This window comes from Protopterus annectens, chromosome 3.part1 (assembly GCF_019279795.1).
Source record: "Protopterus annectens isolate FY-2018-M chromosome 3.part1, PAN1.0, whole genome shotgun sequence".
Classification (NCBI taxonomy): domain Eukaryota; kingdom Metazoa; phylum Chordata; order Ceratodontiformes; family Protopteridae; genus Protopterus; species Protopterus annectens.
The window spans coordinates 1,021,515,173-1,021,532,219 of record NC_056732.1 but is presented as its reverse complement, the minus strand read 5'-3'; the positions used below and the strand labels follow the sequence as shown (position 1 = coordinate 1,021,532,219).

At 43.9% G+C, this 17,047-nt stretch overlaps 1 protein-coding gene across 2 annotated transcripts in view; it reads right to left on the bottom strand.

Moving 5' to 3' along the window:
* Window positions 1-17,047, bottom strand: part of LOC122798333 — a 487,632-nt gene that overhangs the window by 69,727 nt on the left and 400,858 nt on the right. For both annotated transcript variants that reach the window (XM_044067174.1, XM_044067175.1), the window contains one exon: window positions 4,346-4,600. In XM_044067174.1, the coding sequence (XP_043923109.1) occupies window positions 4,371-4,600 (230 nt within the window). In that variant the 3' untranslated portion in view covers window positions 4,346-4,370. The remainder of the gene's footprint in view (window positions 1-4,345; window positions 4,601-17,047) is intronic.

Here is a 17,047-nt window from a genome sequence, read left to right as displayed (position 1 = left end):
GGATCAGGGGCAGTGTCCATATTTGTCCCCGGGACATGCTCCTCAGAAGTGGATACCAATGTTGTCTTGGCCAGTCTGGGGCTATCAGAATGATCCTCGGACGTTCCTCTTTGATCTTGAGAAGCACCTTGTGCATCAAAGGTAGTGGTGGGAATGCGTATGCTGTCAGGCTTTTCCAACTGAAGGATAGGAGTCCACCTTCCAAGCAAGTGGGTGGTAAGTCCTTGTGCAGAATTTCTTCAACTGGTGATTGAAAGGGGATGCAAACAAGTCTATTTGTGGTAATCCCCATTGTCTTGTGATGGTTTTGAAGATGTCCGGATGCAGCATCCATTCGTGGGCATCTGTTGTAGTTCTGCTTAATATGTCTGCTAGAATGTTTTCCTTCCCTGGTACATAAATTGCCTGTAACTGAATGTTGTAGCTCAGAGCCACATCCCATAGGTCCAGTGCCAACCGGCATAGAAGGTATGAGTGTGTGCCTCCCTGTTTGTTGATGTACCACATAACTGTGGTGTTGTCTGTCCTTATCATCAACTGGCCTTCTTGGAGAAAAGGTCTGAATGCCTGAATTGCCAATTTTACTGCCATCGTTTCTTTTAGATTTATGTGCAGATGCAGCTGGTCTTGAGTCCATAGGCCTTGAAAGCACTTGCCCATCATGTGTGCCCCCCAACCGAGGTCTGAGGCATCTGTCGTGATGGTTTGTCTTGGTTGACTTTTGCAGAAGGGCAGTCCTGTGTTTGATTGACAGACCTGAGCACACCATAAGAACTCTTGCTTCAGGCATGGGATTATTGGAATGTTGGTTTCTAGGCTGTGCTTGTGTTGAGACCACACATTCTTTAGGTACCACTGTAGCTTTCTCATATGCAGCCTGGCATGAGGTACCAGAATTATGCAGGATGCCATGAAGCCTAGAGCTTGTAGCACTTTTCTTGCAGTTAGATGGCTCTGCTTTGTCAATGCCAAGAAGTAGAGAGGAAGTTGCTCTTTCTTTTCTGCAGTTAGAAATGCCATTTGTTTTGATGTGTCCAGTTCTGCACCCAGAAAGGTTATTCTTTGGGATGGAATCATCCTTGACTTTTTTGTATTGACTGTATATCCCAGGGCTTGCAGCAGGTAGATGACTCTTTGTAAATCTTCTGTGAGTTTGTTTTTGTTGTCCGCTTGTATCAGGCAGTCGTCTAGGTAGGGATAAATTTGAATTCCCTGAAGTCTGCAATGAGCGATTACTGATGCCAGGCATTTCGTGAACACTCTGGGCGCAGTAGATAAGCCAAAGGGCAATGCTGAGAATTGATAATGCTCTGATCCTGCAAGAAATCTGAGGTATCTTCTGCAAATTGGTCTTATGGGGACGTGCAGGTATGCCTCCTTGAGATCTAGAGTTACCAGCCAAGACTCCTTGCCCAGCATGGGAAGAAGCTGCTGTAGGGTCAGCATTTTGAATTTTGGGACAATGAGGAATGTGTTTAAAGCGGACAGGTCTAGAATGGGCCTCCATTTGTTTTCTTTTCTTGGTACCAGGAAGAGCCTGGAGTAAAATCCTTCCCTTGCTCCAGAAATGGTACCTTTCTACAGCTCTCATTCTTAATAATTGAGATATTTGTTTTAGAGCTTCTGCCCTTTGAGAAGGTGGTAGGTTTGGCATTCCTCTCTTTCCTGGGAGTGTATGGAAATGGAACCTGTAGCCTTTGTCTATAGTCTGCAAAATCCATTTTTCTCTTGTAATGCAGTGCCAGTTTCTTGAAAATAATGTTAGCTTTCCGCCTAAGGGCGCTTCTAGTTGTTCCCTGGTAGGCGGTGCCACCGCTAAGTCACTGTGATTGAGTTGTTGTAGTGGTGGTGGCTGTATCCGTGCCTCGCTGGTTGTTGCCCTGCCACTGGCGACCCCTGTAGGCACCTGGATTGGTTTCTGCCTCTAGAGCGCCTATTCCTGCCTCTTTGTGCCTTAGAGGTGTCCGGAAAGGACCAGTTCTTGGAGGGCCAGTTCCTGCTAAACCTTGGAGGTTGAACTTGTAAGAAATCGTTCACTGTTTGCACAGATTTTGCTTTCACTTCCATCTTTTTTAGTACCTGCTGTGCGGGGGCACCAAATAAATTGACCTTGTCCATAGGTGCATCCAAAAGCTTTGATTTGACATGGTCTGGTAATGCCTGTTCTTTCAACCATGCATGCCTCCTGATAACTGTGCCAGTCATGGCTGATCTAAAGGAAGCCTCCAGTGCATCATAGCCACATTTTAAAGAATGGTTACTAACCTGCTGTATGTTGTGCAACATTTCTTGAACATACTTTTTATCTATAGATTCTTCTGAGGACAGCTTTTTAGTCAACTGGTCAAGCATAAACTCTTGATATTGAATCATATGAAATTGGCAGTTCAAAGCTCTAGCTGACAAAGTAGCAGAGGTGTAAATTTTTTACCCCATCTCTCTAAGGACCTGGAATCCCTTTCAGAGGGGAGGGGGTTTTTAGAAGAAGTAGCTGCTACAGCTTTAGGGCCCTGGGAGATAGTCTCTGGATCTGCAAAAGGAGCCTTATATAAGTGGTGATGAGTGTCCGGGACCCTGTAGTACCTATCGGGCTTAGCAGGGGCCGGAGGTAAAGTATCAGGAGCAGTGCAAACATCATTAAATGCATCATCAACAACAGATAGGACTGGAGGTATAGCTAAAGGCCTATGCTGTGGCAAGTGTAGAAAGGTCCTAAGCCTTTTCCTAGAGTCTGAGAAATCTTGGCCCTGCCACTGAAATTGTTCCCTCATAGCATGCAAGGTTTCCCCAAAGGAAAATTCCTCAGGAGGAGAGGCTGAAGGGATGGACTCCTCAGCATCAGAGTCTTCGTAAGGAGAATAAGAAGCCTCAGAAGGGTCTGTATGATCTGAGTCATCCGAGGAATCATCTGTGGCTACTGGCTCAGGGGGCTCTGCTCTAGGCCTTTTTTTTGGAGGAGGGAGAGAGGCCCTGTCTGGATGAGGCTGGGCTCCACGAATTAAGGAGATGAGATCCTCTGCCAAAGAAAGCATGTGGGAGCTAGTGCTGGGCCTGTGAGAGGGGGGCTTGGCAGGCACAGGTTTTGATGCTTTGGCCGCCTTAGCCCTGGCAAAGGCCTTAATAGACATAGCTGGAGGAGGCCTAGCAGCTCCACGTGCAGGGGTAGAAATATCTAGGGGAATGGTGTCTGATAAATCCTGTGAAATCGCAACAGAAGGTTGAATTTCAGAAGCCGTTTCTACCAGGATAGAAGAGGCCTCGGTAGAAGGCAAGTTTTCGGCTGAAGAAAGAACCGCTTGCTCGGTTTCGGCGAAACCGAGACACTGTGGTTTGCTTAACCGCGGTTTCGGCGAAACCGCGGACCGCGAGTGTCGGTCCTTTCTTTGCGTTTTGGTTATTTGCGTAGTCGGAGGATCCGGCGGCATAATGTAGGCAAAATCGGGCCGAAAATCTGTTCAGCAAAGTCCGGCGGCGTCTAAGCGTCCGTCGGTTAAAGAAGCACAGGCTAGACAAGCTGCTACGTCGTGGTCTGGGCCTAAACAATGTATGCAATAGGAGTGGAAATCCTTATGAGGTATTTGTTTCCCACATGATAAACAGTTATTAACTTTCTCTGACATCGGCTGAGGCAAGAAAGAGTCCCCAACGGGGTACTTAGCTTTATAGAAGTCTTCGAAGTAGTATTCGGTAGTAGTAATCTCTGGATCTGACCGACCGGCACTTGCGAACAGCTTCTGCTTCGGGCGCCACGCGGCAAGAAAGACTGAGGAAAATGGCGTCGGCTGATGCCTTTATACCCGAATAACTGCCGCAATGACGTCGGGTGAAGTGCAACACCAGCCGAAGCCAGGCCCAGACTTTGGAATCCGGCCGACCGAAGGGCTGCCTGACGACAGGACAACCCATTTGTAAAGACTGCAGATGCATCCTTGAAGGACATCCTACATATTCTCATATACTCAATGTGGCTTCATGGCCAGAATAAAGCTTGGTTGTACCTTCAAATAGCAATCTGTGAAGATATGCAGATGTAAAAAAAAAAAAAACATGCAAGACAAACAGTGGGTCATTAAGGAAATGCTGAAATTCATGGCATCTGCTTAGATGTAAAGGCGCATTTTAAAACAACGCACAAATTATACTTGGGGAGAAAGTGTCCTGTCCTGGAGGGAAGGTGCAAATATTTCAAACTGCTACATGTATGACATTATTTTACATAGCAAGTTAAAGATTCATATTAAAATCATAATGAAAACCACTTAACACTTTCTTGTTCTGCAAATCTTCATGGAAATGTGAGCTTATTCTCAAAGTAGATAGGGATGCATACTAATAGATACTTAACCTTTAGCAGTTTTTCCCCCTTTTGTTCAACTTGGATCCTCTGTAGGGCTGTCTAAATTATCATCTTCAGAGCCACTTTCCTCATCACTGACTTCCTCTTCTATCCGCAGTATACCATCTTTTCCTGCTATCATGCACTGCACTTCGGAATTGATAATCTTCACATCAAGTGGTTCAGTGGGTTTCGAAGTTCTGATAGCATCCATGTGATTTGATAAAGCAGGATTTTCAAAGTGAAGTGGCCTTGTCTCTTCCCCTGTGTAAGCAGAAATTTAGGTTAAAATGTTATATTTTAATACAAGGTTCACAGACAGTACTATGCTGTAAATGATCATCTGCATGAAGCAAAAGGATAGACAGCAGATATAGAGCAATGTACCAGCTCTGCCCAGCTTGTCTTACTGCTATACCACAAGTGTTATGTTAAATGCCCAGATGCAACTCCTCTAACATTGTCCTGTCACTTAGGTTTTCCCATCTACTGCCTGGTCTCCTGAACAGTGACATACATTCTGCAGCCACAGCCCCCTGGGATACTTTTCTAGACAGGTACTACTACAGTGAAGAAATCTTTCCTCACGTCCACTTTTAATGAGATCTTTCAAGCTGCATGTAGAACAAATTAGTTTAATAAACAGAACTCCATAATACTTTCACTTTTATATCACATTGTTTAAAAGGACGATAAAGTGAGAAATAACATATAACTGAGTACTCACCAATCAGCTGAACGTTCAGAGCTTCTTCTGCAGGGGGAGACTCTAGGGATTTGTTTCTTCTGCAGAGACAGCTCTCACTCAGTACTCTTCCACCACAAGTCAGTGCAATTAGTAAAATATAGTCCTCCATGTTAAGAACCTCAACTCAGCCTGATAAGCTGGTTCAAATGGAAAGACAATAAGCTTTTCAAACTCAAAGTTAAGATCTCAAGGAAGAGACACCTGCTTTCTTGGTGGAAGAATATGTAAAATCTATCAAAATCTGCTTGACTTGAGGTTAGGTAGAAAGGGGGAGTGGGATCTAAGGGCAAACGAGCTAAAATGGCTGACAAATGAAACTTTAAGGAGGAACAAGAAAGGTTTGAGGACAGTAACTCACAAATATTGAAGAACCAGAGGCAGACGGGCCTTAAAAGGGTCCTGGTTCTTGAAGTGGCACCGACCAGAAAAACTTTTCATCCTACACATTTGATTTCCTAGTAGCAAGTTTTTTCGCCTCCTTCAATACCTGCTGTATATTCCCAGAAAAATGTGACTTAGAGGTATCACAATTATATCTTCCAGTCAGTCAGTTGAAGAGTTGCCAGGTTATGGTGTGCCAAACAAACCCTGTCTTGTGTGAGTAAATCCAGTTTGCGGGGATACCTGTGGTAACAACTCTTGGCTAGCTTCAAAAGAAAGGAGAACTACTGTTGCCTGAGTCAAAAAGGATTCACCACCACAATCTTCCAGGAATCATCCTAGATCTTAAGAGCAGCCCTAGATATCAGTGGAAAATTACAAAAGAACATTTGTGTCCACAGGATAGAGAAGGCATCTGTTTTCCAGAACTTTTTGCAAAGAATTTTGGAGCAGAATTTCTTCTGTTGTCTGTTCTGAAATGAAGCAAACAGATCTACATGAGAGGTTTCCCACAGCTGGATCAATTCCTGGATGAACCTAGCATGACGTTTTCCACCCTGGTCCTGTTTAGCTCGTCTGCTACAATATTTTGCTCTGACGAAATGTATGCAGCTTTAAGAGACCAGTTGAGTTGAGTTGCTACCTCCTAAGCTATTATTGCAAGTCTGTAAAGGCAGTATGATCTGATAATCCTCTTGTTAATGTACCACAACTGTGTGGTGCTGCCTGTGAAAACTTACAGATGTCCTGGACACCAGAGATGATTTAGGGCTTTCAAAGTATTTATTACTGTTATCACTGACATTTGCATGCGGTCTGTCGTGTTTGTTCCACAGACCTTGCATTTTCACCTATTTGCGATCTGCTCCCCATGCCAGGTCTGAAGTGTTTATTGTGTGTGTGTGTGTGTGTGTGTGTGTGTCTTTCGGCTTTTCCCGGTTAGGGGTCGCCACAGCTAATGATTGGCAGTAGAGTTTTACATGCTGGCTTGCGGGCCTAACGCACAACCTTCAACGGCGGACGCCCCATGTCGTCACACAGTAGACGCTTTAACTGAGAATCGAACGGGCAACGTCTAACTGTGAGGCGACAAGGAATCAGAAGGGAGAATGGAAGACATGGACTTTGAGAGAATTGGCCTACCAACCAAAGAGTCTTTCCTCCCTACAACCCCCAAGCTACAGACATGAAAAGATAAAAGGAGTGGATACTGAGTCTAGACTGATCTGAGGTACCACTGAATTTTCTCTCACGTGAAGTCTGACCAAGGGACAAATAAGAAACACAGAAGCCATGAAACCCCAGAATCCTGAACAATTTCTTGGTAGATACCAGATTTTGACTGGAAAACTCAGGAAGATCATTTGGTACATCTTTGCTTTGCCTGGGGGAAGAAAAGTTCTTCTCAGCAGAATCCTGGAGCCATCACAGGAAAACTATTCTATGAGAAAGGATGAGCAGCTTCTGTGTGCTGACTTGAAAACCCAGACTGACTACAGAAGTTTGAACCTTTGTCAAAGACTCTAGACAGCTAGAAAGAGTATGCAAATACAAGACAATCATCCAAAAATGGAAAAAAATGTGAATGCATTGGGGTCTACAATAAGCAATTACTGGAACCAGTCACTTTGTAAATACTCATGCAGAAATAGACAGTCCAAAGAGTAAAACAGAAAACTGACAGTATAAGCCACAAGCAGAAAATTTTGAGAAAATTCTGAAAAGTTTGCCAATGGGGAATGTGAGGGTAGGTATCGTTTTAAGTCTCGGTTTACCATGAAGGCTATTAAAGGGACAAGAGGTAAGAGGGTCTTGAAGGTATAACATTTTAAACTTTGGGACATTGACAAGAAGGTTGAGAAAAGAGAAGTCAAGCACAATCCTCAAAGTCTCTTCTTCCTTTGACACCAATAAAACCTTGGATAAAACACTGTGCACATATGGGAAAGCAGGCACTGGTTCAATGAATTCTTGAGATAATATTTGTTCCAGAACTGGAGGAAATAGGGATATTTGGTTTACAGGGAGAGGAGGAATGCCCTGAAAGGGATGATGGATTCCCATTATCAACTGTGCCCCTGTTAAATGACTTTCAGAAACCATACATCTGAAATGACCTGGTGCCACAGAAGAAGATGTAGACTCAGAGAGATAGAAGGATTTGTAAGGGTGGAAGGGGGTAGTCTGAAGAGCCAAAATAGTCATTCTGACTACTTTGGATGTCTGATTTCGAGAGGCTTTCCCTTTCTTTTTCGGGCCTCCTTACCATTGCTTAAGATCCTATTTGTTTTTACCTTGCTGTTTGCATTGCTTTTTGAAAAAAAATTGAGCTAAAATGGAACAAACATATTTGTCTGAAAGAAAGAATCTGCAAAGTTTGTGTCACCCCTTGATACAATTTTCCCCTCTCAGCAAACCTCTTAAGCACTTCAGAAGCAAAAAGGCCAAAAAACTTCCTTGTCCAGGGAGATTTTCAGAATGAAACCAAGCAGATCTTCTAACGACTATTCCAGAAACAAATGCCCTGGAGATATCAGCACAGTCATAAGAATGCTTTAAGGCATGTTTGATTATACAAGCAGCAGAAACAGAGGAATGCAGATAAATTTGCGCCTCTGAAGAGGGAAGGTTAACAGTTATCTTTTTCATATTCTCAAAAACAGCAGTAAAATGAGCCTAGCAGTTTAAAATTCTGAATGTTAAAGCAGAGGAAGAATAAACCTTCTTCCCAAATTTGTCAAAAGCTTTCCCATCCTTGTCACAGGGAATGTGATTAGCAGTAGTCATTTGTCCAGGAGAAGCAGTCTTTGATAAGGAAATCATTGCAGAGTCTGCTTTGAGGTTAGACAACAAGTATTTTTAAGTCTGAGGTACCCTATATAACCTATCAGACTCCCTAGGGGAAGAGGTTGACTGCCAGGTAAACTACAAGCTGCCAGGAAACTATTCTCCAAAAAGTACAGTTTTGTACCTACCATAAATGTAGATGTTCGAGGATCCACATTGCTGCAGTCATAACCTGTGGGTAGTCCGCTGTCCTCGGTCGGCCCGAATACCAAAGTGTTAGGCTGGCGTCGGTCATAGTCGCTCAGATCTGACATCAGTACGCAGTGGTACTAAAGCGCATGACCGACGCCATATCCTCAGTCTTTCTTGCCCCAGATGTCAGAAGGCCTTAAAAAAAGGCCATAGCCAAACATTGAAAATACCCAACCACCAATTACAGAAAAAATAATCACCCCAAAAACAACACAGCCACCCTAAGCTACAGAGGGGAAGGCGGGAGGGTAAACTGGACTGCAGCAATGTGGATCCTCGAACATCTACATTTATGGTAGGTACAAAACTGTACTATGTTCTTCGTCTCACATTGCTGCAGTCATAACCTGTGGGTAGAATCCCAAAGCAAAGGTAAGGGAGGTTGGCCAAATCAAAAAGCACTAGGAGCTGCTAACATGCCCTGTAAAACTGCAGTGGCAAACCCAGCCCTAGATTTGGAATAAAGAGGGAGATGGTAATGTTTAGTAAAAGTGTGCACTGAACTCCAAGTAGCTGCCTCCAAAATATCTTTAGTAGCTACTCCCCTTAAAAAAGCAGTAGAAGTGGCAGTAGCCCTAGTGGAATGAGGTCTAATCCCAGCCGGAACCTCTTTACCATGATGAGAATAACAAAAAGCAATACAATGGCTAATCCACTTAGAAATGGTTTGCTTTGAAACAGGTTTTCCTTGTGAACCCAAGGCAAAAGAAATAAATAACTGTTGAGACTGCCTGAACCCCTTAGTTCTGTTCAAATAATAACGTAACTGCCTGTGAATATCCAAAGAATGCAAAATTTTTTCCCCCTTATTTTGGGGATCAGCATAAAAAGTAGGCAAATGGATAGATTGGTTCAAGGCCACATCAGAAACAACTTTAGGCATAAAAGTAGGGTTAGTACGCAAGGATACCCTATCCTTATGAAATATTAGGAAGGGTTCAACTGCCATTAGAGCCTGTAATTCAGATACCCTCCTAGCAGACGTGATGGCCAACAAAAAAGCAGTCTTCCAAGACAAAAACTTCAACTCAGATGTAGCTGCAGGTTCGAAAGGAGGTAAAGTCAGCTTTTCCAACACAAAATTGAGATCCCAGGAAGGAATAGGAGCTCTACGTGGGAGTCTTATATTCTTTGCCCCTCTAAGAAATTGCTTAAACAAAGGATGAGAAAATAATGGTGGGTCACAGTCATAGTGAGCAGAAATGGCTGCAGCATGAACTTTCACGGAGGAGAAAGACAAACCCTTGTCTAGTAATTCTGTAAGGTACTGTAGTGTAATACTCAAATTAGGTCGTGATACATCAAAGCTCTTTGCTGTGCTACAAAGAAAAAATCTCCTCCATTTATCAGCATAAACCTTTCTTGTACTAGGCTGCCTGGCTTCCAAAATGACATTTAAAACTTGCTGAGGAAGCTGCGACCCCCCAGGGTCTAAAACAGAATATGCCAGGCTGTCAGATGCAGGGACTGTATCCTGACATTGAGGAAATGATTGCTTGCCTGAGACAAAAGGTGTGGAATTGTTGGCAAAGGCCAAGGAGGCTCCCGAACTAAACTCCTCAGCAACGGGTACCAGTGCTGACGTGGCCAATCTGGAGCTATAAGGATCATGCAAGGCTTGTCCTGTCTGACCTTCAAGAGCACCTTGGGAAGGAGAGGCAGAGGAGGAAAGGCATAGACGTGAAGGTTGTTCCAACTGAAAGACAGAGCATCCACTTTCCAAGCTTCTGGGTGAAACATCTTTGTGCAAAATTTTGGCAGTTGGAAACTTTGTGGGGATGCGAACAGATCTATGTCTGGAGTTCCCCAAGCCACTGTCAACTGTTGAAATACATGAGGATCCAATTTCCACTCGTGGGGATCCACCAGCTGCCTGCTCAAAACATCTGCTAAGGAGTTCTGTGCTCCTGGCAGAAACCTTGCTTGAAGAGTGAGGTGCAAACTCAGAGCAGTCTCCCACAAAATCATAGCTTGTCTGCAAAGAGGGTACGAATGGGTTCCCCCCTGCTTGTTGATGTACCACATGACTGTTGTGTTGTCTGTGAATCAACACTGTCCCGGTTGAAGTAGATCCTTGAAAGCCTTCAGAGCAAATTGGACTGCTAACATCTCTTTCATGTTGATATGCAAATGCTGTAGTCTGGGAGGCCACGTGTCTTGAACCCATCTCCCATTGAAATGTGCTCCCCAGGCCATGTCGGAGGCATCTGTCGTTAGGATCTGACTCGCCTCTGGTCGGGTCACAGAGAGTCCCTTGTTTAGGTGACATTCCTGAGCCCACCACAAAAATTCCCTCTGGATGCAAGGTATTATCTGAATGACAGTGTCCAAATCGTGGCAGTGTTGAGTCCATACACTTTTGAGATACCATTGTAGCTTCCTCATATGTAGTTTGGCATTGGGAAGTACCAGAATACAAGATGCCATGAACCCCAAGGCTTGAAGGACTGTCCTTGCAGTCAGCCTGGACAGAAGGGATAATCGCTGAAAGTATAGGGGAAGATTTCTTTGTTTGTCCGGGGTCAGAAAAGCCATCTGAGAAGCTGTATTCAGTCTCACACCCAGAAAGCACATGTCCTGAGAGGGTACTAGACTGGACTTTGTTTCGTTCACAGAATACCCTAGGCACCTTAACACTGCCATTACATACTGTAGATGCTGAAGTATCGTGACTTTGTCTTGAGCAAGAATCAGGCAATCTTCCAGATAAGGATAAATTTGTATTCCTCTTAGTCTTAAGAAGGCTATCACAGGAGCCAGGACCTTTGTGAACACCCTGGGCGCAGTAGATAAGCCAAAGGGCAATGCAGAGAACTGATAATGAAAAGTACCAGCCCGAAAACGCAGGAACCTCCTGCAGCTGGGCCTGATAGGAATGTGAAGATAAGCCTCTTTGAGATCCAGAGTTACCATCCAGTGATCTTTGCCTAGCAGAGGCAGAAGTTGCTGTAAAGTTAACATCTTGAATTTTGGGATGTCCAGGTATGTGTTGAGAATAGACAAATCCAGAATTGGCCTCCAAGTGTTCCCCTTTTTTGGCACCAGGAACAGGCGAGAATAAAATCCTAGGCCTACTTCTGACGGAGGTACCACCTGAATAGCCCCCATCTTTAAAAGTAAAGAAATCTGTTTGTGAGCCTCCAGCTTTTGCTGAGGAGGTACATCCGGCATACCTTTGAAAGGAGGCAAGGTGTGAAAGTAAAACTTGTAGCCTCGATCTATAATGTCCAACACCCATTTGTCATGGGTGACCAAAAGCCAATTTTGCTTGAAAAGTGCCAACTTTCCTCCTAGAGGAGCTGCCAGACAGGAGGAATCTGGCAGCTGGAGATACAGGTCATTGGGTCTGTTTACGAAAAGGCTGACCCCTTCCCTCACCAGAAGATTGTGCAGGCGAACTCCACGTCCTAGGTCTGAAAGAACCCTGAGCATGAGCTCTGCCCCTACCATGTCTAGATCTGCCCTTAGACTGGTAATCGGAAGAAGGATATGCCCATCCTTTTGCAGGCCAATTTCTGCTAAACTTAGGGGGCTGCACTTGTAAAAATTCCTTAACTGTCTGCATGGACTTAGCTTTGTCTTCCATTTTCTTCAAAACTGACTCTACAGGAGAACCAAAAAGAACTTCAGATTGGAGGGGAGCATCCAAAATTCGAGCTTTAACATGCTCTGACAAATTCTGATCCTTAAGCCAGGCGTGCCTACGAATAACTGAACCAGTGGCAGCCACCCTGGAAGAAGCCTGAAGAGCATCAAAACCACACTGCAAGGAATGCTTACCTACCTGATCAGAGGCATGAACTAAATCCTGCAATTCCTTACACTCTATACCTTCAGCCAAAACATCTACCTTAGATTTCAACTGACTTAACAGAAAATTCTGGTACTTCAGCATATGAAACTGGCAATTCATGGCCCTCATAGCTAGTGTGGAGGAGGTATACACTTTTTTACCCCACCTATCCAAAGCTCTAGAATCTTTATCCAGAGGAACTGGATTCTTTACTACAGAAGCTCTGACACCCTTAGGTCCCTGGCTAATAGTTTCTGGGTCAGCTCTAGGACTCTTATATAAATATTTATGAGCCTCTGGAACTCTGTAATACCTGTCTGGCTTGACAGGGGCCGGAGGTAAAGAATCAGGATTAAGGGAAGCAGCAGAAAAAACATCCTGAACAACATCCAAAACTGGAGGAATGGCCAAGGGCCTATGCTGTGGTAAAAACAAAAATTCCCTAAGCCTCTTACGAGAATCGGAGAAATCCTGACCTTCCCACTTAAAATGCTCCCTCATGGAATGCAGGGTTTCAGAAAAAGAAAAATCCTCTGGCGGAGAAGCAGAAGGACAGGAGTCCTCTGCATCTGAATTGGAATAGGGAGTGTAATCCTGAATGTCCTCAGCTGAAGACTCAGAGTAATCTGAGGAATGCTCCAAACCCTTCACCTCTGTCTCCACCCTAGGCCTCTTATCTGGAGGGGGCATAGAACCTCTGATTAAAGTAATCAAATCCTCTGCCATTTTCAGCATATGTTTTTTAGGAACAGAGCCTGCAGAACTAGGGCTGACGCCTGAGCCAGAAAGACCAGGCCTAGCTTTAGAAGGTGCTTTAGTGACAGAAGTAGAAGGCCTAACAACCTTATGTGAGGAAGGAACTACAGAAACTTGAGAGGCCCCTTCGGCCTGACCTGACTCCTGAGAGGCCAAATCCTGTAATATTAAAGGCTCCCCCTGAGACTCAGCTGAAACCTCGGCTGGATCCACAGAACCTACCGTAGTTTCCAAAGAACCGGCGTCCGCAACGGACGACTCATCCTGCTTAGACTTTAACGATTTATCCTTTCGCTTCTTAGCGGTAGCGGGCGTCGGAGGATCCGACGGCATGTTGTAGTTGCACCGCTTACCAAAAACAAGCCTAGCACAATCTAACCTGCGTTTAATGGTGCACTTATTAAATCTAGCACAAAAGCGACACCCGACTACGTCGTGCTCAGGCCCCAAGCAAGGAATACAGAGAGAGTGGTAGTCCCTATGAGGTATCTGTTTCCCACAAGAAATACAATTATTAACTTTTTCTGACATCCGGATTTAACCGAGGCAAGAAAAGACAAAAATATTCTAACGGGTACTTAGCCCAACTTGGTCTTCGGTCTGAAACTCAGAATACGAAAATTTCAGGACGCCGAACGGCACTTGCAAACGCTGCTTCTGCTTCGGACCATGCGGCAAGAAAGACTGAGGATATGGCGTCGGTCATGCGCTTTAGTACCACTGCGTACTGACGTCAGATCTGAGCGACTATGACAGACGCCAGCCTAACACTTTGGTATTCGGGCCGACCGAGGACAGCGGACTACCCACAGGTTATGACTGCAGCAATGCGAGACGAAGAACATCAGATAAATAGCAAGGGTCAACTGCAGACTGAAGGATATCCAGCTGTAATAACCTGCAAGTTTGCTGGGCAATAGAAATATCATCCTACTCCCAATGCAAAACTTTTCATTTTAGATGAGGTTTCAGAAAAAAAGAAAGGTCTTCTGCACCGAAATCTGAAGACACACTTTCTTCAGAATCAGTGTCTTCAGCTTGTGAAGACTGAAAATCAGTGTCAGAAAGAGAGGGGAGACTCTCTCTTTTCTTGTAAGAGGAGGAAACTGGCACAGTGAAAGCAGAAATTAATTCCCTAGCACATCACAGCAAGTCTTCCCTGTAAATATAAACAAACAGGAGAAACCATATTTTTCTACTTTTCATTTTACTTTCCTGGGAGAATCCCTAGAAAAGACTGACCCAAAGCAGGAACATTCTTCCATGGCAAAGGCTTCCTTTCCTGGTCAAGATGTACACTTACCTTCACCCATTCTCCCAAAAACCAAGAACAGTGGTCCACCCTTTCCCATGAAGGGCAATACTACAGCAGGAGAGAACATGTCTATCCCCTTGGTTCTTAGTGGATGTAAGTCTTACGCCAGTGGGACTGAGGAATATGATGAGTGGTCCAAGGAACCAACTCCAGCTACAGCAGTCACACATTGATGGCTGAGGCAATGAAGGAGATGGCCTAACACCCAAACACTCCCTGATAACCACTTTCTTCTAAGGAATGAAACAACAAGGAGACTGGTAACTGCTGTATAGGTCCAGCCACAAAGGATACCTTTAATCCATGAAGCAGAACCTGACGAAGTCAGTAAATCTCAAGACAGCCCAAAAACATATTTTGATGTAAAATAAAAAATACCGAAAGCCCCCAAAATCATCAGATCCTGCCCCAACACACAATTATTAATGCAATGAGTGAAAAAGTTAAAAAAAACAGATTAAAACAAAAATAGTTCACTCAAGCATTCACCAAGGTAACGTGAAATAGTCCACTGAAGTAAGTTTCCTAGCCAAAGAATATATAAAACTTTCACAGACAAAACATGCATTTTCCTTAGGGAAAAAATTAGTAGGTCTTCCCCAGCCTGGAAATTATCTACTCAGCCTTGAAAGATTGCCAGCCATTAGTTCCATGAAGTCCACAGAAGGAGCACACTTAGGCAGCATGAAAGCTCTGAAGATTTTGGCAATCTAACTGCATTTTATATGGGACTTTGCTTCAGCACCTGGCAGTTATTGTGTGGAAGGTGCCTTTACTCTCTGAAAAGCTAGCCAGCTGACCATTTCCTTGGCAGGATATACCCAAATGGGTTAGGCTATTGCAACAGCGATCTCAAAGTGATGGTAAATCCCACTTCCAGCAATGGAAACAGCCAACAGTGAATTTCTGTCAGAAATTTGCTTGGCAAGGCCACAGGCAGCTAGCTGTTCAAGCAAGGAGACATCAGAAAACACTAGACAAGGCTTTGGCCGCCATGACCAGAAGATTGGTAAATACTCTGGGTGCTAATTACATACTAAATACAACTGACAAGATTCACAAATGTGTACACTTAGTGTAACCTTTCTGAGTGAATAGACAGCACAAGTATTGTGGGAGAGATCTTCTTGAATTCAGAAAATGTACACACTGTGGTAACCTTTATGAATCCGGCTGAATATCTTGTACTGAATATTGTGGTATCCGCCACAATGAAAGAAATCTCTTGTGCAGTGCTTGAATTGTGGTGGCATACCTTCCTAGAAATTCATCATTTGGAAACTGATGCATTTGATGTGACCATGTGATGCAACAAGGTCTTCAAACTCCTTCAGAACTAAAACTTGGAAGGAATACCCCTTGTAAAAGTGAGGGGATGGGATCTGCAGTCAGACCAGTGTATGACCTCACCTGGCACTACGAGACAGCATGCATGAGGATTTTGGGGCCAGCAAGTAAAAAACTGAAACTACTCCTGACGGCTTCATAAATAATGGCCCTCTCGCAGCAGACTCTTATGTTAGTGATGAGAAATGAATGGATCCACTGGCCAAGAAGGGGGCTGATGACTAGCAGGCAGTGGGAGCAAAAACTAGGAAGGTGGTGAACACCCACAATGCTCAAGGAAGAGCTGGCAACTCACAAGGCCATCCCACATTTTAAAATATCAGTTTATCTCTCTACCTCCTGTCCAACACAGTCCTCAACTATAACAAATGTTATCCCTAGACATATCTCAAAGTATACCCAGAATCAGAGCTAATCTATCTCAAAATGCATTGCATGCAGAAAGGCATGCTTGATCATTTCTTCACAACTATAGCCCATTATTGCATATTCTATTTTCTCTTTCAAATTACATTTTACTTTGTGCTTAACCAGCAATTGCTCACACAGCAAATTCCACATGTCACACAGATTTGAATGCTTACAAACAACACTTCTAACAGTTTCAAATAGCTCCTTGTTTAACATTTTTTATCCTGGACTGACAGGAAACCTATCACTTTCTTGGGCAAATATTTCCAGCGTTACTTGCCCATCCTTTTTATCTTATTCATATAAACTGATCTACTGGCTATTGTTCATACCTTGGTCTTTTCCAGATTGGATTATTGCAATGTCCCTTACCTGGCATTGCCTAACACTGAGATTGACCATTTACAGATAGTAACCTAGCTGCAGAATTCTGTACAAAGTGGTATGATACGTTATCAGCACATTTTGTCTGTCCTGTGCAATCTTCATTGGCTTCCTGTTTGTAACAGGATTAGTTACAAGATCCTGGTGTTAGTTTATTTGTCCACTCATGACTTGGGTCCCTGTTACTTGAAGTTTGTTGTACCCACTATCTAACATAGGTTTTGCAACTGGCCTCTGAGTAGCAACTAGCAGTTCAAAGGTTTAATCTTGAGACTTCCAAGATCACAACTGAATGAAACATGAATGTGCTACTCTTCCCAATGGTGCAAATTAAAGATTGTGAATGTGTCTTTGTGTGTGGGAGGGTCAAACCCTTCAGAATACTCCCCGACATATACTCTCACTTAATGACTGCATGACATTGTGGAAATGAGAACCCCCCCCCAAAAAAAATAAAAATAAAAAACAGTGCACTCCAGTCTCAAGCAATCACTGTTTTCATTTTAAGAATAGCAAGCAAACAATTCCGAGGCACCA